The sequence below is a fragment of the Lytechinus variegatus genome, chromosome 10 (genome assembly GCF_018143015.1).
Source record: "Lytechinus variegatus isolate NC3 chromosome 10, Lvar_3.0, whole genome shotgun sequence".
Classification (NCBI taxonomy): Eukaryota; Metazoa; Echinodermata; class Echinoidea; order Temnopleuroida; family Toxopneustidae; genus Lytechinus; species Lytechinus variegatus.
In genome coordinates, this window is record NC_054749.1 from 7,321,866 (window position 1) to 7,347,123 (window position 25,258).

Sequence of the window (25,258 nt, forward strand, 5' to 3'; positions counted from 1 at the left end):
TTAAAAGTTTTGAACAATTTTTTTTAAGAACTTAAAAAAAAATGAACAATAGTAGTAACAAAGATTTCAAACAGCGTTTTTATAGTGTGGTAGGTTGATAAGTTCATTGCACCATGGACCTATTCCGTAATAGGTCCATGATTGCACAAAATCTGATCCTTTTTTTTCAGTCACCAAAATAACCCACACAAAATGTTGATGATAGAATTGACTTCTAGGGCCCGATTCATAGAGGTCTTAAGATTATATGGTAAACACTCAACCAAGCCAAGATGGCCAAATCATATATTCCGATCATATTGCACTCATTCCATATTTTCATCCAGGCACCTTTTCTGCCCCCGTCCCTCCCCCAACGTGCGAGCGCGCGCAATGATTTGGTCACCTGACAGTATTATGATCAGCTGTTACCAATATACATCTCTAGCTCTATGGCTGTTCCACAGCTCTCGGTTATCGGTAAACATATTCTCTGCGAGTTGATTTTGGTATTCGTTCATGCGGAAAGGTTTATCCATGGTTTCGTTCGCAAACAACCGCAAATTGTGGACTGGACTGGAGCTTTGTCGTTGTTTTTGGATGACGGATCGCATCACCAAGAGCACAATGCGCTTATAAAAATTTAGATTATTTAGAAAATTTAGATTATTATTGTCTACGTGTCGTAGACATTCTCTCAGTCTCAGGGCTATATTGCCTTATTGGTCATCGTGTGGCTATCGGCTATACCGTATATTCTTGCCAGGCTTGTGTCATCTCGCTGTAGTTTCGGGTTTGAAACTGGGCCAACGCCAACGGTCGGTGCATCTTCCATGTCTTCGCTGGGAAGCTGTTTTGGAATCCTAAGACTTGGACAGTGAATTAGCTCTCATCCAATCTTGTATCATCTTTCTGAAATACCTATTTTGATCATATTGATCTGGATTGTGTAATCATAAAATACTCAGTGACAGCGTACAGTTGTAATTTTTGTTTCAAACTCAGCAATTTTTTTGACACTGACAGCTTTGTCGAGCCTCTGTTGTTTAATGTTGTTAGAGTGAAGTAAAGTTGGAATGATGGCATTTTTCAACAGACTGAGTCAAAGCGCAAGGAATGTTGCTGGAACGAGCATCAGGGTATCAACCCCAGGTATGTGGAAATTTATTTTCAATAGTGTACATTTTTTCATCTGCCCAAATTACTGTTTTTGTATAAACTCAAACCGCCATTGCTTTTCTTTTTCATCACGTAGATTTACTTTTAAGTTTTATCAGACAAGCATGAGTTTGATTTATAAATTTGTAAAGTCTAAAGAGTCAACATGGTCAAAAGGCTTCAGCTCTCAATTATGAAGAAAGTCTTAAATTTTTAAAATATTTTCTCCTTTTTTAGCTAGGGGCCATTAAATATATCGCTGTACATATGCGTGACCAAAAAAATGCGTTTATAGGGGTGTTTTTCAGTTTTGGATGAGGTCCACACGTGGACTCGTTAAGGGTATCAAAACACTGATTTTCAAGAAAAAGGGTGGTTTTGAAAGACTGGTCAATTGTCAATCAATCCTCCGCCTTCTCCTAATCATCATCGTCACCACCATCATTCATCATCATCATCACCATTTAACCATACTTATAGAAAAGAACCAAATTGAATCTACTATCTCTGTGAAGATAAGATAACTTTTTCACTATGTATACATGTATATTACACGACATAGTCTACGTTGAATAATTTTCTTCATTTGTGGTTTCAGTTCGTCACAAGGCCTCGGCCAGTGCTGCTGCACCTAAGCTGATCCCTGATGAATATGACGAGCCTCTCATCAAAACCCAGGTTCCCGGGCCAAAGACACAGGTAGGCCACATCAACATCTCTTGCAGGATTCACACCCCCCCCCTCGCCCTTCCATTTTTATGAGAATGATCCTACGTGGAATTCCCAGGTCCAGTGCTGTATACACTACAGACCTATAAAAATGCAGGAGCACCGGAGGCCATGCCTTGGCCTCTGGCACCCTCCACTAAAGCTGGTTGTGATGCCCTCTTCATTTTGATCAAAGTTGAGACCTGGGCCTCGTCTTACAAAGAGTTATGATTGATCCGATCAAACGTAACTATGGAAATTCAATAGTGTCATAATTTTTTTTTCTACAGGAAAATTGCACAATGTCTTTTTGTAAACAAAGAGAGCACAGCTTAAAGAAAATAATGAATGCATGAATATACATCATAGTTAAAAATATTTTGAACAAACATGCATAATAGATGTTGATGTTGCTGGCTTTCCATAGTTGCAATTGATCCAATCAAATGCACCTTTGGAAAGCCAGCAACGTCAACATCTATTAATATGCATGTTTGTTCAAAATATTTTCCAGATATGATGTATATTCATTGTTTTCTTTGTAATTCAGTGTGTTCCCCTTTGTTTATTTTCTTGTATAAAAAATATTTGCAAATTTCCTGTATAAAAAATTATGACCTTGATGGATTTCCATAGAGTTATTTGGCCCAGATATGTGCCCTTTATTAATTTGCTGCCAAGGAGTGTTTTTTTAAAATAATCTTTTGAATAATTTCATATCCCTTTAAAAATGTTCTTGGTGCCCCCTTATACAAAATAAATGACCTTCATAGTGGCCTTGACCCTCCAAATTCACCTCTGTTGAGACCTGGGATTCATATTGTTATGTTTGGAAAATTTCAAAGGTACGTGTGCATAGACTGATTGTAAAGCCTGAATTCACAAAGATGGTTTCAACTGTTGGTTAAAGACTTGTTTACCAAACCATGGTTTTGAATGAAACCATCTAAGTTGTGAAATTTTGCCCAGGAGTGAGAGTACTACTAGTACCATTAAAAGTAGAATACCCCCGAGGGGCCACTTACAATGACGAGTGGATACCATGCGCGACCAAAAAACACGTAAAAAGTATGTCTTTTCAAGATAGGGCATGTTACTTTCGTAACGTGATAAGGGTGTCAAAAACACAAAAATAATCAAAAAAGGGTATCTATTTGCTAGGAAAGATAAGTGTTTAGGGTCAGATTTGCAGGGATGATAAAACAAAATCAAAATGTTTTATAAAGGATGCCCTTTTTGCCCCAACACTACGTGTTTAGAGTCCGATTTGCATGAGCTGTACTGTGGAAGGTGGGGCCGTACTAAACCAAATGATGTGTAAAGGTAAAACTGACGACCGACGGACCCGTGAAAAAAATAAAATATCGCTGTTTTTGTTTAGGGGTTCATACTTGCCAAGAGTATCATTTTGTTTCCAATACTTGTTAAGGGTAGGGTTTAACACGCCAATACTTGTTAAGGGGTGCATTTTCAGAATATGGAAAATACGTGTTTAGGGTGCTTTTCGAGACCCCATGGTCGTGCATGGTATCTACTCGTCAATGGAAGTGGTCCCCCAGGAGAATACCTTCATCATGCTTGCAAGTTTTTAATCCAGTAGGTTTGGTATTTAATTTTTTTAATTTTTGGTGGGGACTGTAACATGTATTCAGCAGAATATTACAACAAAATTTCTGAATTCATAGCTGAATAAATGAGAAAAAAAAATCGTCTTGCAGATCAACAGCTAGATACATGTATTTTGATAAGGGAAAAATGTGCAGTTGAGTGAAAACTGTTGTTTGTGGAACTAAAGAACTCCTCATCTGAGTCTTAAAATGATTGACATGTTATGTTCATGTAGACCTTTGTCCCATGTTAAAAATTATTTTGATGTGCTCTCTACATACATGTACACTCACGCAGCAGGCAGGAATTAAAGCCTGGGTATAGCTTTGGTAAAGGGTCAATAATGTGATTGATAATCGAATATCATCTAATATGACAGTCGTACTGAAGCATAGAGACCGTTAGATATTTTTCCAACTGCACTTCTCTGAGAAAATTTCAAATATTAAATTCTTGGATACATGTATATAGTGCCCTCTCTCGGCGATGCTTGTTTTAAATTAAAAAAATGGGCATTCAAGCACTTATCTTATAAATTTAGTGATTAGATATCCAAAAGTTACAGACAAAGAACATATCTTAAAAGTTTCAGCCCATTCCATGATTTGGAATAGGATTTAATTGCAAGACAAAAACACACAGATATTTTAATTTGATCGGGTGACCCGATGAAGTTAAATTTCCATGTAAAATCGCAAAGTTTCTCCTGTAGAACAGATTTTCATTTCATAACCTCCACATCATAACTGTTATAGGGCATATCCATTCATATTAGCTAGCAATGAATTGGAATAGTGATAGGTGCATTTTGGTGGATTTACCAAAGCTATACACAAGCTTTAACACATTATGTGGACTTGGAAACAATGACTGCACGGCCGTATATTATCTGAAATCTCATTTCATTTTTCACAATGGATTTTTAATCGTTTAATGGGTCCAGTTAGAATGGATTAGGCCTCCCTACACCATTGAATAGAGTCATCTATGAATGCCCAGTATTTCCTCCAATCAATATCTGATTAAAAAGTATGGATGAAAATTTTCCTTGTAAACTTGGTTAGGAAATATTTTGTGTAGCATAATAATGCACAGGTGCATGTATCATACATAAGTACACAGTAACAGTTTTCACATAACTATACACTGATGAATACCTCAGGGTTCTCACAGTCATGGAAAATCCTGGAAAATTTTGTGGTCATGGAAAGTCAGGGAATCTGAAAAATTTGTGAAAAATCATGGAAAAGTCGTGGAATTGCATTTACCCCTTGGCTATGGCAGCTTTCCAGTTTGTCATGTCGTGCAATTCTCATACTCTGCTATTATAATTGGTGTTCATGATTTCCATTTTTCCCAGTTTTGTGACATCCCAATTTCTACATAACCCCCTGGGACGTCACAGGGTCATGGAAAGCAGCAATTTAGTCATGGAATTCTGTTTTCAAATTTCTTTGGAAACCCTGATACCTATTATTCAAACAGATCTAGGTATGTGTACATTCTCCCAAATATTTGATACCATATTTATGTGGTAGCCTATGTGTTAACGCGTGGATGATCAAGAGGTATTCTTTGCAGCGATGTTAATTTTGACTTGTGCCAAATCAAGGCATGACTGCAATGAATGAATCCAGATGCTTTCACCGAAATTAACTTGAACATTGATACTAGAATGTGTTTATTATTGAAACACTTTTAATGTGAATTACTGAAAAGGTATTTTGAAATGAGTAGGATTTATACATGTAGCCTATGACATCTGGATTCATTGATTGAATGATTTGCACTGACTCGATAAAAGGCCTGAAAAAAGTCTTAATTCAAAACGGAATCCCTAATCCTGCACCTTACGCCCGGGGGGGGGGGGCCACTTACATTGACGAGTGGATACCACGCGCGACCAAAAACACACGTAAAAAGGATGTCCTTTTCACGATAGGGCACGTTTCGTACGTAACGTGATAAGGGTGTCAAAAACACAAAAATTATGAAAAAAGGGTATCTTTTTCGCTAGGAAAATTACGTGTTTAGGGTCGAATTTGCGGGGATGATAAAACAAAATTAAAATGTTTTATAAAGGATGTCCTTTTTGCCCCAACACTACGTGTTTAGAGTCCTATTTGCGCGAGGTGTAGAAGTTGGGGTCTTACTAAACCAAATAAGGTAAAGCCGACGACCGAAGGACCCGTAACAATAAAACATTCCTGTACTTGTTTAGGGGTTCATTTCTGGGAATATTTGCCAAGAGTATCGTTTTGTTTCCAATACTTGTTAAAGGAGACACACGAAGAAAATTTCACGAAAGTGATGATTATAGACAAATTATATATGGATGGAAAGGTATTGTCTTTTTATACACAAATATGTCACTAAAAAGTCTTATAGATGTCGTGGAAATGCAAGAAATGAAATTATTAGACACCCTTCTCAGCCCCCCAGACCGACAATCACGCAGCCGAAAACGGTCGAGAATTATGACGTCACACAATCGACGTGCTCATCATCTCTCTGTGCATCATGCACTGAATCACCTTACTGACCTGTTCAATATCTTCCGAATTTACCGTTTTCTTCATGTAATGTGATATTCAATTTCTGTTTTCGACAACTTCAGACCAAACGTGATTCAGAACTGTGTTCCTTTGCCCGTTGTTATTGAATTGTGGACTGTAAAGACCAATTTTGTCCACTGCAGTCGTCATTGTGTTGCTCCACTCCAGTCAGTAAGTGAGTGAGTCGCTGCCCAAATAATATAAGTAGAGAATCTAATCAAGAACTTGAAAATCAAAAGCAGCAATTAAGAAGTAAGATTTAATAAATACAGGACTGAATAGAATCTCACATGAAAATAAAAAGAGAAAAAAGATCTGATAGGAATGGGGAAGGAACATAATTTAAAAAAAAAATCCAGAACCAAAAAAAAATCAAAGAGTTTCGAACCAGGATCCCCGCACTCATAAAAAAAACTTTGTGCATACAGATTTGTCCACAGACCATGTTATTATATGGTCCGTGTTCATAACGATATATGAACAAAGTGCGTTCGCTGCAGTTGCCTCGCAATGCTTCGGCAATCCAAGTGCAATTCCAATCATTTCGCGATCATGTATTGCCGTGTTTTTTTGTGGTTCCTGAACTTGCTACGTAATTAAATTTCATAATTTTTATTCAGTTGTGAAGACGAATGTCTTTGCTTTATATTGATAATAATATCAATGTGGTGCAAGCATGATTTCTAAGTGAAAATATGCTTTGTTTATTCACGTATATTTCTTGAAAACAAATAATTTTTTCTAAGCTAAATATCGGTTACCAAAATATGTTAAATGTGCATTTCATTTTACTGTTCAGAAAATTCAAACTTTTATCTATGTAATAAGACCAATCTTGAGAGGAATAAACTATTCTAAGAGCAAAAAACGCTGATTGGAAAGATCGTCTTCAATGGGCTGCTGTCAGCTCAGCTGCTCACTGCTCGTGGTGTGACGTCACTCAGCTGGAGCTCGCCAGAAGACGGACGAAGGCAGAAATATGCCATGAAAATAAGTCATTTTTGAGAGCTGATTTCTGCAAACTCTAATCACTATTTTAAAAGGTGAAGTTATATATCTGATTAGTAATACTTCCCCTTTACAATGATGACCAAAAAAAGTCATTATAAAATACTTTTGATTCTTCGGTTGTCTACTTTAAGGGTAGGTTTTCACACGCCAATACTTGTTAAAGGAGAAATATATTGATTATAAATGTGGTCTTATTATATATCAATGGAAAGGTAATGATGTGGGGATCATCAGTGGGTCAATCAAAAATACCGAAAATAATACAAAAAGGTGAAAATCGCCGATTAAAAAATGCTAAAATGCCCCTCCGAAATATGCCTCGCATCGGTCTCTGAATTGACTGGAATTTGATGACGTCACTGTCTGTACGAGAGGCGTGATTGGCTCTCCCAAGTGAAGCTCCACTTGCATGCAAAACCTGTTGCGTGGGTACGTACGTTTTCTCCACACTGTCAGTGAATACTTCCATCATGAAATGAAAGAAAACCCAGAATTTTATCTAGATTCGGATTTTCAAATTGATGATTTTAAAGATGAAGAGAATGATGATGAAGTGAACAACACAGTGACGTAGTTCGAGGTAAATTGGGGGAACTATGAGTATGCCGATGATGATGATGAAAATTCAACTTGCCTGACGATCACAAGTCATGTACATGCCGATTCGCTACCAACTCATGCAGCTGCTGCTACAAGTGCTAGCCAAATTAAATCCATGAAAATGAATTACCACATCCAGACAGAGCCTATCATAAGAAGGAAAATAATGATATAACTGTACTTACAAACAAGTGAATAATCCGAACCTGAAGGCAAATCAACTCAACGAATAGCAGCAGACGATATGCACCGACGATAAACTTCATGTGGCTGGGATAGATTGTCACTCGTTCTGTTAGATGTAATTTGTAACTCATTAATTTGACAAAATTACGAAACTCGGGGAATTATTTATATATATAAAAATATAGTACATCTCTTTTTATTTTTTGTATTACGATAAAACCTGTTTTGAAGGAAAACGCTGAGGTAAACTAAAATTACATGTAAAAGATCATCCCCATCTCAAACATGCACGTATTCCTTCCTTGCTCGCCTTGCTGATTGAGAGCTGTGCAACACGTGCATAGATCTATTCTCTAAGCCAAGGCGAGCAAACAATACGGCATGTGTTGTTGTGATGGTTTGTTTACAATCACATAATGCTACACATGATGGGATGATCTTTTACAACTAATTTTACCTCAACGTTTTCCTTCAAAACAGGATTTATCGTAATTCAAAAAATGATAAGAGATGTTACTATATTTTTATATTGATAAATAATTCCCCGAGTTTCGTAATTTTGTCAAATTAATGAGATAAAAGTTACATCTAACAGAACGAGTGACAATCTATCCCAGCCACATGAAGTTTATCGTCAGTGCATATACCATATCGTCTGCTACTATTCGTTGAGTTGATTTGCCTTCAGGTTCGGATTATTCACTTGTTTGTAAGTAGTTATATCATTATTTTCCTTCTTATGATAGACTCTGTCTGGATGTGGTTATTCATGTTCAGCATGAATTCAATTTGGCCCGCGCGGTGTAGCTAGCACTTCCAGCAGCATGAATTGGTAGCGAATCGGCATGTACATGACTTCACTTGTGATCGTGTTGCAAGTTGAATTTTCATCATCAGGATCATCATCATCGGCGTATATTCCCCCAATTTACCTCCAACTACGTCACTGTGTTGTTCACTTCATCATCATTCTCTTCATCTCCAAATCATCAATTTGAAAATCCAAATCTAGATAAAATTCTGGGTTTTCTTTCAATTCGGGATCGAAGTATTCAGTGACAATGTGGAGAAAATGCACCCTTGCAACAGGTTTTGCATGCAAGTGGAGCTTCACGTGGGAGAGCCAATCATGCCTCTCGTACAGACAGTGACGTCATAAAAAATCCCCAATTTCGCGGACGTAATTCTGCGTGTTTGAAGCATTCAGAGAGAGAACTTTAAACTATCAATTAACTGAGTTTCATCGGTCTCCATGATGAATGATGTACACCATCGTGTTCTCCTTATTTTCTCCTTTATTGTGATATATGATTCTCCATTTTTACGATTTTCAATAGAATATGAAAATTACGTGTTTACTGTTTAGGTTGCTTTTCAAGACCCCATGGTCGCGCATGGTATCCACTCATGAATGGAAATGGCCCCCGGGACCTTACACCAGAACCCACATCTTCAATAGCCTAGTGCATAGTGCTTGTGAATATGGAAATATCCTGGTTTATGGTACCAGTACCTGTATGTCCAAACATATGAAATCCCTGTGCAAATCTATGCCATCTTGACAAAATCTATGTTAATGCCTAATGGTGTCCTAGCAGCCTGCCTTTCAAACCTTGTTTAGGGTGGTTTTTCAGGAAGATTCTGAGAGACGCTGTAATGGAAGGGGGGGGGGGGGTCCATAATACTTTGGATCATTGGATGGCATCTTGCAGACAACATGTCATGTTTTTTTATACTCTTTCATTGTTACATGTATAATTGATGATGAATTCAAGCTTTGAAAACATTCCGATAACAACAGGCATTACTGCCCAGAACTTAGTTCAAATATTCTCTTATATAAACCAAAACTTCTTTTCAATATTCCTTGCAGACAGGAAGAAGTCTAGTTAATGTAGAAGAAATTGTGATTGATCCAAATCTACTGCAATATTAACTTAGTAAAAATATTGATATCTGGTGACTATATATTTATTCAAGCTAGGATCTCAAACAGAAGGTTTGATTTGATTTATTGTTTTCTTCTGCATTCTTAACATTCGTATGATTTTCATTACGTAACAAACATATTTGTATGATTTGTAATTGATTTTGGTATGAATCATAGAGAAAAAAAATAAAAAAGTCATTCTTTACAAATATGATCTAATAAAAAAGGAAATTCAAATTTACAGAACTTTTTTTTGCAGGAGAAGGATTGTCATTACAAGCAGATTGCAAGATCTTGTTATATTTTCAGCGTATAGAAGTTTACAAGAGTAAAAGATGACTATCGTCATATTAGGTTGTGTGTATTTGTATATCTGTACATGGATATAATCTCCATTTTCATAGACATTGCGTTGTCATGTTTTATTTTTTTTAACATTTTTGATTATCATTATTGTTAAAATCATTTATATAATTTTGTTCATGTTATTTTATTATATTGATTCAATAAAAAAAATGAGAAAAAATGTTATTAATGGTCACATAATTATGACACAATGAATTGAGAATAGTAATGGAGGCATACATGTACATGAACTGTATTCTTAATATTCGTATAATTTTGAAGTCTATAAATTATGTTGAAGTCTATAAATGCCAGTTTCTCTCCTCTCTTCATGGTTTGGGAATCCTGGGAATGGAAATGTAGGGAGGACAGGTGAGCAAACAAGCGCTTCCATTAGCATTGATCTTCCTTCCTTCCAGGGTTCGTCACAACCCTGGTATTTGATCGGGGTATGGGTGGTGAGTGGGCAAGGGGTATAGGGGGCACATTCTCCCCCCCCCCCTCACCCAAATCGACTGCCATTTATAATCTTGTTGTTGAACCAGGCTTCTTGGTATTATTGATTACCTTTACCGCAAATACTGGAAGAATGCTGTAGCAGCAGTCAAGCTTCCAGCCAATACAGGTCTATCTCTCTCTTGTCAGAGCTATATTTATGCTTTTATAAGTTTAAAGAGGTAAAATTCCTTGCCCTACTGTTGAAATTGATGCCTGAATTTGTAAGCTCTGGTATCATGAATCTTTTTTAACATTGCAAATGTTGAATTAGTATTATTTGATGAATTAATTATTCGCTTATGTATATGTTTGCTTTGATTAATTTATATAATATTCTACATTTCTACATGTATGTATCTCAGTTTACTCTCATTTTTTTTATTTCCATTTTTTTTTCCTGGGGGGCATATTGGCCCTACAAAGTTACATTAAATAGCCCAGGTAATTTGCACAGAAAACAATAAATCTTTGGTCTTCCACCTAGCTAGGATACATTGCACTCTAGCCCTCTCTCTCCCCTCCTCTTCCTATCTATTAGCGATCAGGGGTGGCAATCTGGGGGGGGGGCACAGTGCCCCCCACTTTTTAAACAATGAAAAGGTGCCCTTTCTACTCAAGAAAATTGCCCCCTCACGAATGTGTTCTTAGCACCTTGCCCCTTTCGACTGGGCTTTGTGGCGTGCGCCTGTAATCCAAGCTATGTGGGTACAAATTGATGCAGAGGTTCGAGCCCTGGTCACGTCTTTCGGATGGTGACAGTACAGGTCGTAAATAATCATATCTGATTGATGTACGTCTGACAAAACCCAAATATGCACACACACCTTTCACCTGAGAAGGATCTGTTTTATATGTTAGCAAGGGCCCCTTTGCATTTTGATAGGTGCCCTTTCTTACATGTATATCAATCCCCCCTTTTCCCAAGAAAATAGCCTCTCACAAAAGTGCTCTGTGCCCCTTTTCACATGAGAAGGGCCCATTTTATGTGGTAACAAGTGTCCCTTGCTTTTTTAGAGTGCCCTTAATTTTCTTCAATCAGTGCCAAAAATATGTTACTACTTGTGAAGGAAATACTTTTTAGAATAAACCTACGTGCCTTAAGCTTCATGAGTCGTGTGAGTGGGGTAGATAAGTCATTTTTTCTTTGTTTTAAGATAGTGCTCTTTTCGAAAGAAAAGGTGCCCTTTTTTCCCCTGTGCCCCCCCCCCCCACTTTCAACTTTGCTCCATTGCCCCTGAAAACCTTTGTACTGTCTCTGTAGCATGGAGTTAACCCCTGCCCCTGGTTATTTAGAGTTTCCCACAATGCTTCTCGGAAAATCCTCCTGCCCTTGTTTGCCTGGATGTACTTTGCCAGTAATTTACCAATAATTATGCACCAAAACTTTTGAAATATCTACCCAGTTTTAACACTGCTCAGTACTCAATACTTGTTGTTTTTTTAATCTAAAAGTTTTATTTTTCACGCCATTTTATTTTCCCTGTTGTAATTGTAAAGCCAAAAATAATCTATAACAATGTAAAATGTATTTTCTTTATAGAATACACGTACTAAAATTCTGTCTGGAAATAATTGCTTTAAATTAATGTCAAAACTTCATACTGCTTTTTTCTATTTTGTAATGCAAATAATGACCAACTTTATACGCCACTATATCTTCTCTTTTTATCATCCACAGGAACTCCTGCAAAGAATGGACAACATTACAAAGGTAGGTTTACATCATTCACTGGGGGAAAAAAGAGGAAAATAAAATGTGAAACAAAATTACATTTAGGTGTATTTATTGTCGATTGATCAGTGAGATTATTTCGTAAGATTGCCAGATTTGGTATATTTTGTACATGTAGGCCTACATCAGTGGCGTACCCAGGATTTTCCAAAGGGGGGGGGCAAATTCGTCCGCAAAAAAAGGTCTTCAACCACTAATAAAGGATTTCGTACTAGAAAAAAAAATGACCAGCAAAAAAAATAAATAAAAAAAGATCTTCAAGTTAAAAAAAGGGGGCCACTTGTGGCTCGTCAGGGATCATTTGTGACTCGTCAGGGGGGCAGGGGTACGTCCCTTGCATGGGTTGCGACTTGTCAGGGGGGGCAATCTGCCCCCCCCCCTTAGGTACGCTTGTGCCCTACATGTAATAAACATAATGAAATGAATGAATTTGAAAGTGAAGGTTAGTGGACAAAGCAGGGGGGGGGGCAGTTAAGTGGCCTGTGGTTGATGATTATTAATTTTTGCAAGCTTGGAAAACATTCTTTATTGTCATGTGTATTTTACATTTATTCTTGTTAAAAATTTAAATCTAGTAATCCTCTACCATGTGGTAGTGATGCAATACATATCAGTCACTTACATGTACATACAATGTTTGGTGCTAAACTGCTGTACTATCCCAAAGGGAAAAAAATTATCACATTTATTCTACATGTGATTCATCTACAGAGCATTTGTCGCGAATGTAAGATTTTCATAGATGTACCTCAAAGGTTGATCCATTATAATAAAATGGAAACAGTGCAGCTAGAACGTACATGTTTGAGCGCGCCTGTAGATCTGCATGAATAGGCCTATACGTATCGTGTGAACTATAGTATCAGCCTATACATGCATTATAAAACTGCCCTCAATTTCCATTTATTATTGTGATTAGAATATTCTTTTTATGTACATTGATGCAGGTCTGTGCATGGATGACTGAGTGAGAGTGCGTGAAATTCTACAGATTTGTTTTTTCTATGCTATACCATACAATTTTCTTTTGACCTAGATAACCTCTGCCAGGATGAGCAATCAAGCATTGACCTATATATGAAATGCCCCTGTGGTTTTATTTTTTTGTTATTTTTCAGGGACAAGGCTCTATTTAGACCTATGTTATAGATTTGTTGCACCATCGTTTTTATATCAATGTGGTTTTTCTTTATGGACAATTGCATTGCATTCAATATTCCTGACCGATTTTATATTCTCAGTAGCAAAATGTGATTATTTGATTCCGTGTTTGATAGAAATCTGTAGTTCTCGGACAAAATACTAGTACCCATAAATTTACTAGAATCTGTTCAAGTCTCGAAATAACTGATCATTATTTTTCATTCAGCCCAGAGGCATGGGGACGATTTTCTAAGAGGTGGGGCTAGTAAAGAAAAATTGGGACAAGCATAAAGTAAGATTTTCACTCCAAAATGAAGGTGATCTTAGTCAAGAAATATTTGAGAAACCTACAACCTTAGCAATACCCTGCATTTTTTTTTTAAATTGCATTTACATGTACCTACTTCTAATGAGATGGTATTTTTTTTTGGGGGGGGGATATTTCAAGTATCTTGCTTCCGTATAGGCAAAAATACCTGGTTTTTCTGATCAGGGTTGATCAAGGTAAAAGATATTTTGAGTGACAATGCAGTGATTAAGGATCATGGATTTTAGGTAATTTGGAACAATTTAGAAAGCCTTCAAAGAATTATGAAAAAAGTATATTCCCCCATATTTTTGTGTAAAGTTTTATTTGGAAGGTTAGATATTAGTATCATACAGCATGTATTTGCAATTCTAATGTTGTTTTATTTTTATACATGTCTGTTATTTTTTTAATTGATGTTGATAAACACTGGTTCTGGTAAGAACAGAAAATATAATGACTCACAATATTGAACAAAACTTACTCAGAATTTTGAAACAATAATTTTTTTTCAGGAAAACGTATAGTAAATAATTACAGGCTAATGAGTGAGTGAAGATCAGATACATATCACTGAAAAGTGCCCGACCGTTTATAGTGTAGTCCCATATGCCGTATCATGTGTTAGCTACACCAGGAAAAGCATGTAGTATTAAATGTAATTTCAAGCAAGCCTGAATTATTTTGTTTAAACATTGATCAACTACTTCCCATCGAAATTATACCAGAACTTGAACTTCGCTTTAACTTTGTTAAAATGCTAAAAATCTGATGTATTTATTTATTTCACAGAACACAGGAACTATCCAGCTATTTGCAGACTACAAAGCAAGCAAGGGGAATTTTTTAGTAGATGTTGATGGCAATCGCTACCTGGACTGCTTCAATCAAATCTCATCCGTTCCTCTTGGTATGTTTATTCCTTTTTATTTCTTTCAAATTTAATCAGAGATTAATATACTAAAAAAGCAAAAATATTAGGCTGGTAGGCTGCATTTGTGATTCCCCTTTCCAACGCAATATAACCTACAGTAGGCATATTTAATTGATGGAAGACTTAGGTAACATGGATCCCCCTCATTGCATTGATGCCAAATAGCGACAATGCTTTGTTGTTGTTCATTATTCCTATTCCGCAATCAACTGATTTTTTTTCACCAAAATAATACATAGAGTTTGTAGACCCTGCTCTGGCTCCGTTCCTCATTCAAATTCTCCAAATTTGGTAGGAATGTTCCTCAGGACCCCTAATTGTGCGGTTACACTTCGTAATTCCGAAGGCTCGTAATTCCAAAACACGTAAATTACCTATACCGCGATGATTGTCAATCCGAAAGCGCAAAAGGGTTTGTTAATCCGAACATTTGTGGCATTATTCTGAAGGTTCGATAATCCGAAAAACGAACTTAAGGTTTGTTGTTCCGAAGTTTCGTTAGTCTGAAAACGAAATAAGGTTCCTTAATCATTACATTTTCGGACGAACGAACCTTCGGAATTACGAACCTCATTTCGTTGTCAGATTAACAAACCTTCGGAATTATGAACCTCATTTTGTTTTCGGACGAACGAACCTCATTTCGTTTTCGAACCTACGAAGGTTGGGAATTACGAACCTTCGGAATAACTACATTAACCTTCGGAATATCCGGACCTTCGGAATAACGAAGGTGTGTGTAATTGTGCAACCTGCATTCAGTTTTCCAAAATCACTCATCTATACGTGACCATCCAGGTGCCATTTTGTAAATTTCAAGTCCAGTACCATTCTTTATGCTTCCACACCCTGCATGCTACAGATTTTCTGACAAACTGCTGTAGATTCTATAAGAGTTGCTCTTTTATCAGCAAAACATGTTGTGCCCTTCAAAAAGCCACCTTCATGCCCTAAATTCAAATTCGAATAGTCTTCATTCAAAAACTTCATATTTATTGAAATGCAAAGTCGGAAAATCGTAAAATAGCTATAACTTCCTTGTTTCCATTCAATTTGGTCTCAAATTTTCATGGTTTGGTAATGGTATCATCCCCAAACTTCAATTGTGTTTCACGCATCAGTGACTGTTGCTTTTAGAAATAGCGCCCTCTAATGTTTTGAAAATGTTTATCTTTGAGTGGCCCTTTCTTCGTCATGCAAGGTCAAACCCGCACCATTTTCTTGGTTTTTGGTTCTTTAAGATGTCCTTTCAAGTCATTGACAAAATATATACTTTACTATTAACAAAATATCTTAAAAATACTCCTGAAAATCTCAAAATTCGTAAAAAATGCGCAATGACTTCAACTCGCTCATACGTCTTTATTATTGAAGCGAAACCTTTTTAAATTGGCAGATATCAGGATTGATGTGTACCACAATCGTTCGTCAACCTTTTTGACAGGAACTGACAAAGAGCTGACATCAGCTTTAGATGATCGCGAAAAACCTTCATTTTTAATGTATCACTTAATTTCACTTTATATCCCATTTTCTTCTGCTGTAATGCTTGCGCACAAATAAGGGTCCTAGCATTGTCATCGCAGTGAAATTTCCTTTCCATTGATACTAAATACGACATAGGTTATGACAGAAAATTTTAAGATAACATGTCATACTATACAATGCACACTTTATCAACAACAGAATTGTACACAACATCAATGGAAGAAATCAGTGACACGAGGAAACCTTACTTCACGTATAAATTGTCATAGGAGTTAGTATCATCTAGAGCCTCTCTCTGTCTGTCTCCTTGTGTTTCTTGCCCTCTAGTATTTAATCACATGTGTCAATGCATGCACATCGTTCTGATACGATTGCAATTCTAGTGATAAATTGAACTAATGATCCAATCAAGAGTTTTCTATTTAGAAAAAATGGTAGAAAAGGGGATGTTTCATATGATATTAACATTTAAAATAAAAAGAATAGTGTGTGACATTGGCTCTCCCACACTTCATCCATGTTGTGCTTATAACTGTTTTCTGGAAAATATATAAATCTAAATGATGTTTTTTATGGTCGTTAGTGCTATGCTTGGTTCATTTTGCTCTATTCCTGTAAACCTACCTCTCTTTTTTTTCCTATCAATAGGCGGTTTCAAACCGCCTCGATCACAAGAATCCCCGTTAAATTACGAGAACTTTTTGAGGCTAAAAAATACCCGTTAATTATTCCTGCATTCACACCGCCCCTAAACACATCCTTCGGGATAAGTTCCCGAAGTTACGAGCATGCGCAGTGTGGTCTGATAAGCAGGCAAGGCGGGAGATTCAAAATCTCTAGCCCAGCAGCCACCCACGCCGCCGCGTCCAACGACACGCGTGGATAAAAGTTCCCGTAATTTGCTTTCACATCGCCAAAATACCTGCGACCTTGGAAAAATCCCCACGAAACTTCTCGTAATTTCGCCAAGTACCTACTATTAAGCGGGTATTGTCTTTCGGGGAGATTACGCGTAGTTTGCTTTCACATTACCAAAATACCTGGTATTTTCTGATCGGGGTAAATTTCCTGATCAGAGAATACCTGGAACTGGCGAACTTCGAGGCGGTCTGAAACCACCTATTAAAACACAAATTATTTCAAGATATAAAAAAATGACTCATGATTATAAAGGTGACACGAGTGATGGAACCTACAATAAATCAAGGTAACATATTTTACAGGGCCACATGATTTTATTAATTGGCTTCCCTTATTTTCATTTTCAAGTAGGTAGATGATTTTGTGTATTACCCTGTTCCATTTTGGTAAGGCATTGTCAGAGCTGCCAAGTAGTACTGATTTTCAGTATTTAGTACTGAAAAATGAGAAGAATACTGATGGTTTCATGTAAAATACTGATTTCTAAAGTTGCAGTTTATGTGTTGTCCTATGGTATTCCTGTGAAAATACTAATTTCCTCACCTAAATACTGATTTTCAGCCTTTAAAATACTGAAATATTCTTGTTCAGGTTGGAAGCTCTGCATTGTACTGGCATACTGGGTGAATGTTTTAATGATATCATGATGACCTGTTTTTGTATGTATATAGACATAAATGAAGAAACAAACTAAATATTATTTCACTTACCAAGTACAACAAAATCCTACAGGGATTGAGTTGAATAAAGACCGATATCAGTCTTCTGAATTTAGCACACATGTAGAGCACAGAGTAGTGGCCTCCTCTTTATTTGAGACTTGTTACCAGTCTCTATCCTGCCGCCTTGGAGCATCAAATCTGATGTGATTAAGGTGTAATCAAATTTCGTTCAGGGCACCACGGTTTATAATGCAGTTATCTGCCATAATGAACAGGCTGGGTATAATTTCTTGGGATCCCTGGGAATGTGAACGGCCTTCTTTGTTGAAATAAAAGTTAAAGCTTGCTACATGCATAGAGAATAGCTTCATGCTACATACATGTATGATCTGAATAAGTAAAATTATGATAACAATAATGATGCTAGAAATAATAACGTTTTATTTACCCAGGGTAGCCAATTCAGTTTGAAAACTGCTCTATCAGCATGCCCTGCATAACATGATATATGTTATTATTATCCCTTTTTAATCTAAATGCTGAGCACCCAGCCACAAGGCAGACTGAAGGTCCCGTTTCTATAAAGTCTTTGGTATGACATGACTCGGCCGGGAATTGAACACACGACCTCCCATTCATTAGGTGGACACTCTACCGCTGATCCACCATGCCTGGTTTGACAGTCTGAAACATGTATTAACTGTTTCCTGAAGATAAATCTAGATTGATAAATCACTGTTAATTGAAAAGCTTAAAAATTACTTTATGTATAAAGTGAATAAAAAGATGCAAAAAAAGAAAATTGAATTTGATTTGTTTGTTTGTTTTATTTTATTTCATAAACACTTTGCAGTGCTCAGTATTATTAAAATGAACACAGCTAATATTGCAAAAAGTTCTTTTGCAATAATAATGCAAAAAGTTCTTTTTGCATTTAGATGAAGAATTATTGTCATTGCTATGATAACATAATTACTTACATCATACATGTATCCTTAATGCTATTTTGATGAAAAATGTTTGTCTGTTGTCATTGCTCTATGATAACTTGATTACTCAATTAAGCTTACATAAATCATTTTGTACTCTTCATTATGAAGAATAGAACTTCTATTGTAATTACGCAGTTGCGTATAATGTGCCAGCAATAATCATTTTGATTCTCATGAAGAATCTCATTTTTAGTGTAATTACTCCATTGCATAAATACACCTATAATGATTTTATTTTTCTTCTCTTATTGGAATCCTCAAGGCTACAATGTTCAATGCACAGAGTTGAGAGCAGGTTTGGTTGGACATAAGGATGACGCATGTATACTGATGCATACAGTACTTTACTAGCAGTAGACAGATATTGACCGAATGTCAGGCTGTCCAAACAAACCATATTGGTTGAGTGCACCAAGAGAATAAAATATATATTTAAAGGGGAATGTAACCTTTGGAACAAGTGGGCTTAAGTGGAAAGAGAAAAATCAAAGAACAAGATCAAAGGAAGTTTGAGAAAAATCAGACAAGTAATGAGAAAGTTATGAGCATTTGAATATTGCCATCACTAATGCTATGGAGATCCTCCCTTTGGCAATGTGACAACAGAGATGCCAAGTTCAAAGACCAGCTATGCGTGAGATTTTCTGTGAATCTGAGTGAGATCACAGACATTGTGTACAATGTATATGGGGATAGGCTGTGATAGTTGCGTGAGACAGATACCCTTTTCATAAACCTATCCTCCAATTAGCCGCCTAAGAGTAATGCGGATAATTCAATAAAAATTGCGTTCATAAACTCTGAAAATAAGCCGCATTATTTCTACGAGCGCCCGTCCTGAAAAAGGCGGATAATCGCCATGACAACTGGACACGCCCCCTCCGATGCGGTTGTATTGGAAAAGGGTGACCTTGTGACCGCACCATGGCAATTATCCACATTATTTGGAAATGCGTTCATAAACTCAAAATCTTATCCCGATGCTGCTATTATGCGGATATAGCAGCATCAGAGTAATGCGGATAACTCTTGTCCTCCTCCAATTTTACGACCAAATTATGCTGCTATTAGCGCCTAATTCATTTTAATTGGGTTTATGAAAGGGGTATTAGATTTGAGGGGATGAACAAGAGTCCAAAATGCTTGAGTCTCTTGGTAGCTCTGTGACAAAGATGTGTGATGTCACATATGTGAACTACTTTTCCTGTGATAGATTATAATCCTCCCCCCCAAAAAAAAAATGTATCTTGTTGCTCTCTTATGGTGATACAAACTCTTAATCCATAATGTATTCTTTGAAAATCTGTATTACATGCCTTGATATAGAAAGAATACATGATCTACTGATAGATGTGATATAAGAGGCAGTTTATATAAAGTGAAATACATATATAAAAGTATAAATGGGAAAGATGTTTACATGTGATATCACACATCTGTGTCGCATTGCCAATGGCAGAATCTACATTACAATAATGATCTATTAAGTTTTAAATGCTCATAACTTTCTTATTGTTGATTCAATTTTTCTCAAACTTTAATGATCTGTTTCTTTGATTTTTCTGTTTTCACACATGATATCTTGTTCCAAAGGTTTCATTTTCCTTTAATAGGCAAAAAAGAAAATATGTGGATGATTATCTGGTACTTTGTCTACTCCCTGTATCATACAGCTAATAGCGATTGCATACATTCGTAATTCCGAAGCTTCGTTATTCCGAAGGTTCGGATATTCCGAAGCTTCGTTATTCCGAAGGTTCGTATTTCCGAAGGTTCGTAAGTCCAAAAACGAAATGAGGTTCATAATTCCGAAGGTTCGTTAGTCCGAAAACAAAGTGAGGTTTGTAATTCCGAAGATTTGTTAATCCGAAAACGAAATGAGGTTCGTAATTCCAAAGGTGCGTTAGTCCGAAAACAATGATTAACGAACCTTATTTCATCTTTGGACTTACGAACCTTATTTCGTTTTCGGATTAACGAACCTTTGGAACAACAAACCTTATTTCGTTTTCGGACTAACGAACCTTGGAGCATCAAACCTTATTTCGTTTTCGGAATTACAAAGTGTCACCATAGCGATTGATAGTGGGGTTGATTTCTTTGATTGCATTGATTATTGTATATGATCAATTGTACAAATTATCAGTCCGGTGACCAATCACTGTTTTATGCTACTTGGGCCATGATGATCAAACTATCAAAACTCTTACAGTTGGCTCCTTATTTTTTGATGATTTGACTGTTGATAAGTATGTATTGTTTTCTTTTCTAGGGTACAACCATCCAGCTCTTCTACAAGCTGTATCAAATCCAGATCTCGCTGTAAGTATTCTTTTAAATATTTTTGCCTGGAAGAAGGCTTTTGAAGATGTGTAATACCCCTGGTGTTAACAGCCTTCTTGCTGGTCATGAAAACAGTTCATCATCTTAAATTCATATTCTTCTTTTCCCCATCCTTTATTTTACTTACCTTCTTTTCCCTCATCTATCTGCCTTTCATCACCATCGATTTAGAGTTAGAGCTAGAAAAATTTCATGTAGTAGAGTTTGGTTCTCTCAAGTGTTTTTTGGGGGGGTAACCAAATTATGTCTATACATGGGTTTGATTCCATGTCATGGCGTGTTTTCTTTCAGCAAGAAATTTATCCACAATGTGCTGCACTCAACCCAGTTGAGGTAAATGGGTACCGCCAGGAAATAATTCCTAAAAAAGCTGTGCGCTCCGGAATCGGTAGACTAGCTTAGCCAGGGTAATATAGGAGTATGTGCGCTATACAAATGCTATATTATTATTACATAACATGATTTTGTAAGGATTTTTCCTAAGATTTAATCTAGACTCCACAATGAGACTGCATGAGAATATAGGAGCACACAGCACATCTCAACAGTTTAGATGAAAGGAAAATATATTAGAAATAGACAGGTCCTGGCTCATGCATGTATCTATATTTGATGATTTTTGTAACTTCTGAGAAGATTATACAAATTTATATCTTTCCCAATTTGTCCAATAGATCATCTTCTTCTTTCTCCTCTTCTTCTTCCCCTCCCCTTTCTCCTGTTCTTCATTTTCTCCTTGCTTCTCTTCTATTTCCTCTTCCCTTTCTCACTTTCTTCTTCCTCCTCTTCCTCTTCCCTTTCTTCCTCTTCCTCTTTCTCTTCATCCTCTACTTCCTCTCTCTCCCTTCCTCATCTTCCTTTCTTTCTCTTTTCTGCTATTTACCCTTCCTTTTCCCCATTTCCTCTTCTTCTTCCTCCTTCTTCCTCTTAATCTCCATCTTCTTTTCTTCCTCTTCATCTCCGTCTTCTCTTCTTCCCTGAAGTTTGCTTCTTAATATCCTGAAGATTCTTGTAGAACATTCTGATTCTGTGTACTCCTCTGCAGTCCCATAATCTTGATACTCACCAGTTAATTCACAATAACCGCGCAATCCATTCCCCACTCTTGCTGACACAAGTTCTAAAGGTAACAAAGCCTTTAGCCTTTATATACATCAGTGCCCTTTTTGCACTTACCAGTCAGCACAATACTTCCAGTCCAATCAGGGCTGATCGATGTTAGATCTGTTGTGTGTCTACACCATTGTAGAAAATGAAATGACATATCGTGTTGCAGTCGGCTAAATGCATTAGTGTTCGGCGCAGTTCTACCATTTTTACCCAATCTCTGCCATTTTTATCTTCCTTTTTTTGGGTACCTGCTGAGTCTGTACTATTTGTACATTGCTTAGAGATTTTTCCTCCTTCAGGAGCCGTAGCCTGTATTTCTGTCAGACTGTCTTTCTTACTCCTTTTTTCCTGTTCCCTCTTTCTTCTCTCTATCCTCTCTCTCTCTCACCCTTCCATTTGTTTTCTTCACCTCAGATCAGAGTAGCAATTATAGTAATACAGGGAATAATTTTTGCTTTACAAATTTGAATAGCATTTTTGGTCATTTAAGAGAAAAGCTGTCAACTAAGTGATGTACAGTCCTATGTAAACATATGCTATACAAAAGACTTTTGATATGCATAGCAGTCTTTCAAAAATGAGGAGAAAATTGTGATGCGATACCAGGAAAATTATTCCCTGTAATATATTGGAATAGATTCTGCACTATCCTTTTTGACTATGACACTCTTTTACCAATATCTCGTACTTGTTTCCATTTGACATTTTCTTCCCACAACACATAATTTAACCCTTCCCCTGCCCTTTCATATGTCTCTTTTTTTCTCTATTTTTTTCACCATTTTCTCTTTTGTGCCATTGTTCTTTTAAATCTCCTCCAATCCAGTTGTCATTTGACATAGCACCTTTTCCTTTTGGTTCAATAAGTACTTAAGATTTAATACTGGTACTAAATAAATACTTTAATACTAAAGCTTTAGGCCTATCCACCCTACAATCTTCAATACATCCAGTTAATTTGGTAACTAATTTATGTTATTTTCATCCATGATCCATCTTTAATACAGATTGGCAAAACTGTATTCTTGCTCTTTCCCAACTTCAAGATAAGTGAAAGTAGTTGCAGTAAACACTGATTTCACAAGAAAGTCTGTGATACCACGCTTAATTGTCACTATATCATCTAGGATCTAGATCTGGTACAGTTACATAAACTGAACTTTGTGAAATCTTGAAATCTACGCTGAAAAATGTTCACACTGAAGATCAACAACACAGATAAGCGCACGTGGGACAGTGTATTATTATTGCTTTGAATATCGGCCAGACCCGAATTCCGTGCCTATTTGCTAATTTCTTAGCAATTACACAATTTTTTCCAGAATCCTTTGGCACATATTCTTTATTCATACAAACAGACACTTTGGTGGTCATTTCATTGGATTCTGTACGAACTCATTTTGATATCTTTACCACAAATGGCATTTATCTTTAAACCTATATGTGATTGTGTATGTAATAGAAAAAAATCTACAATTTCTTTCAAGGAATTAATTTCAGATACTCCTCAGCTTTATCCTGTAGTGCTAAGTGATCCTTATTTTTTAGTTCTCTCAAGAATTTATTCCCTCAGCCCAGACCTGCTTTTCTGCAAACATGGATCCATGTTCAAACAAGAATCCATCATCCCTGATACACATATAGAAGGGTAGAAATGTAAATGGAAGCAGCTCCTTTCTGTTCCTTGATGATGGAAAGGGTCAGGTAGACATGACCTTTGTCTGGAGACCTGGGAGAAAAAATACAGTTTCTCTCACGATGGTGAACACAGTACAGTGAAAGCCTTTAAAGGAGACACACGAAGAAAATTTCACGAAAGTGATGATTATAGACAAATTATATATGGATGGAAAGGTATTGTCTTTTTATACACAAATATGTCACTAAAAAGTCTTATAGATGTCGTGGAAATGCAAGAAATGAAATTATTAGACACCCTTCTCAGCCCCCAGACCGACAATCACGCAGCCGAAAACGGTCGAGAATTATGACGTCACACAATCGACGTGCTCATCATCTCTCTGTGCATCATGCACTGAATCACCTTACTGACCTACCTTACTGACCTGTTCAATATCTTCCGAATTTACCGTTTTCTTCATGTAATGTGATATTCAATTTCTGTTTTCGACAACTTCAGACCAAACGTGATTCAGAACTGTGTTCCTTTGCCCGTTTTTATTGAATTGTGGACTGTAAAGACCAATTTTGTCCACTGCAGTCGTCATTGTGTTGCTCCACTCCAGTCAGTGAGTGAGTGAGTCGCTGCCCAAATAATATAAGTAGAGAATCTAATCAAGAACTTGAAAATCAAAAGCAGCAATTAAGAAGTAAGATTTAATAAATACAGGACTGAATAGAATCTCACATGAAAATAAAAAGAGAAAAAAGAGCTGATAGGAATGGGGAAGGAACATAATTTTAAAAAAATCCAGAACCAAAAAAAAAATCAAAGAGTTTCGAACCAGGATCCCCGCACTCATAAAAAAAACCTACGTGCGTACAGATTTGTCCACAGACCATGTTATTATATGAACCGTGTTCATAACGATATATGAACAAAGTGCGTTCACTGCAGTTGCCTCGCAATGCTTCGGCAATCCAAGTGCAATTCCAATCATTTCGCGATCATATATTGCCGTGTTTTTTTGTGGTTCCTGAACTTGCTACGTAATTAAATTTCATAATTTTTATTCAGTTGTGAAGACGAATGTCTATGCTTTATATTGATAATAATATCAATGTGGTGCAAGCATGATTTCTAAGTGAAAATATGCTTTGTTTATTCACGTATATTTCTTGAAAACAAATAATTTTTTCTAAGCTAAATATCGGTTACCAAAATATGTTAAATGTGCATTTCATTTTACTGTTCAGAAAATTCAAACTTTTCTCTATGTAATAAGACTAATCTTGAGAGGAATAAACTATTCTAAGAGCAAAAAACGCTGATTGGAAAGATCGTCTTCAATGGGCTGCTCGTGGTGTGACGTCACTCAGCTGGAGCTCGCCAGAGGACGGACGAAGGCAGAAATATGCCATGAAAAT

General features: G+C 36.6%; 1 protein-coding gene across 1 annotated transcript in view; it reads left to right on the top strand.

Annotated features, from left to right (window-relative positions):
* Positions 1-261: 261 nt before the first annotated feature.
* Positions 262-25,258, top strand: part of LOC121422652 (4-aminobutyrate aminotransferase, mitochondrial-like) — a 45,208-nt gene continuing 20,211 nt past the window's right edge. Inside the window, exons 1-5 of the mRNA XM_041617812.1 lie at positions 262-1,131; positions 1,736-1,836; positions 12,257-12,289; positions 14,553-14,670; positions 21,030-21,079. Coding sequence (XP_041473746.1) covers positions 1,056-1,131; positions 1,736-1,836; positions 12,257-12,289; positions 14,553-14,670; positions 21,030-21,079 — 378 coding nt within the window. The 5' untranslated portion in view covers positions 262-1,055. The remainder of the gene's footprint in view (positions 1,132-1,735; positions 1,837-12,256; positions 12,290-14,552; positions 14,671-21,029; positions 21,080-25,258) is intronic.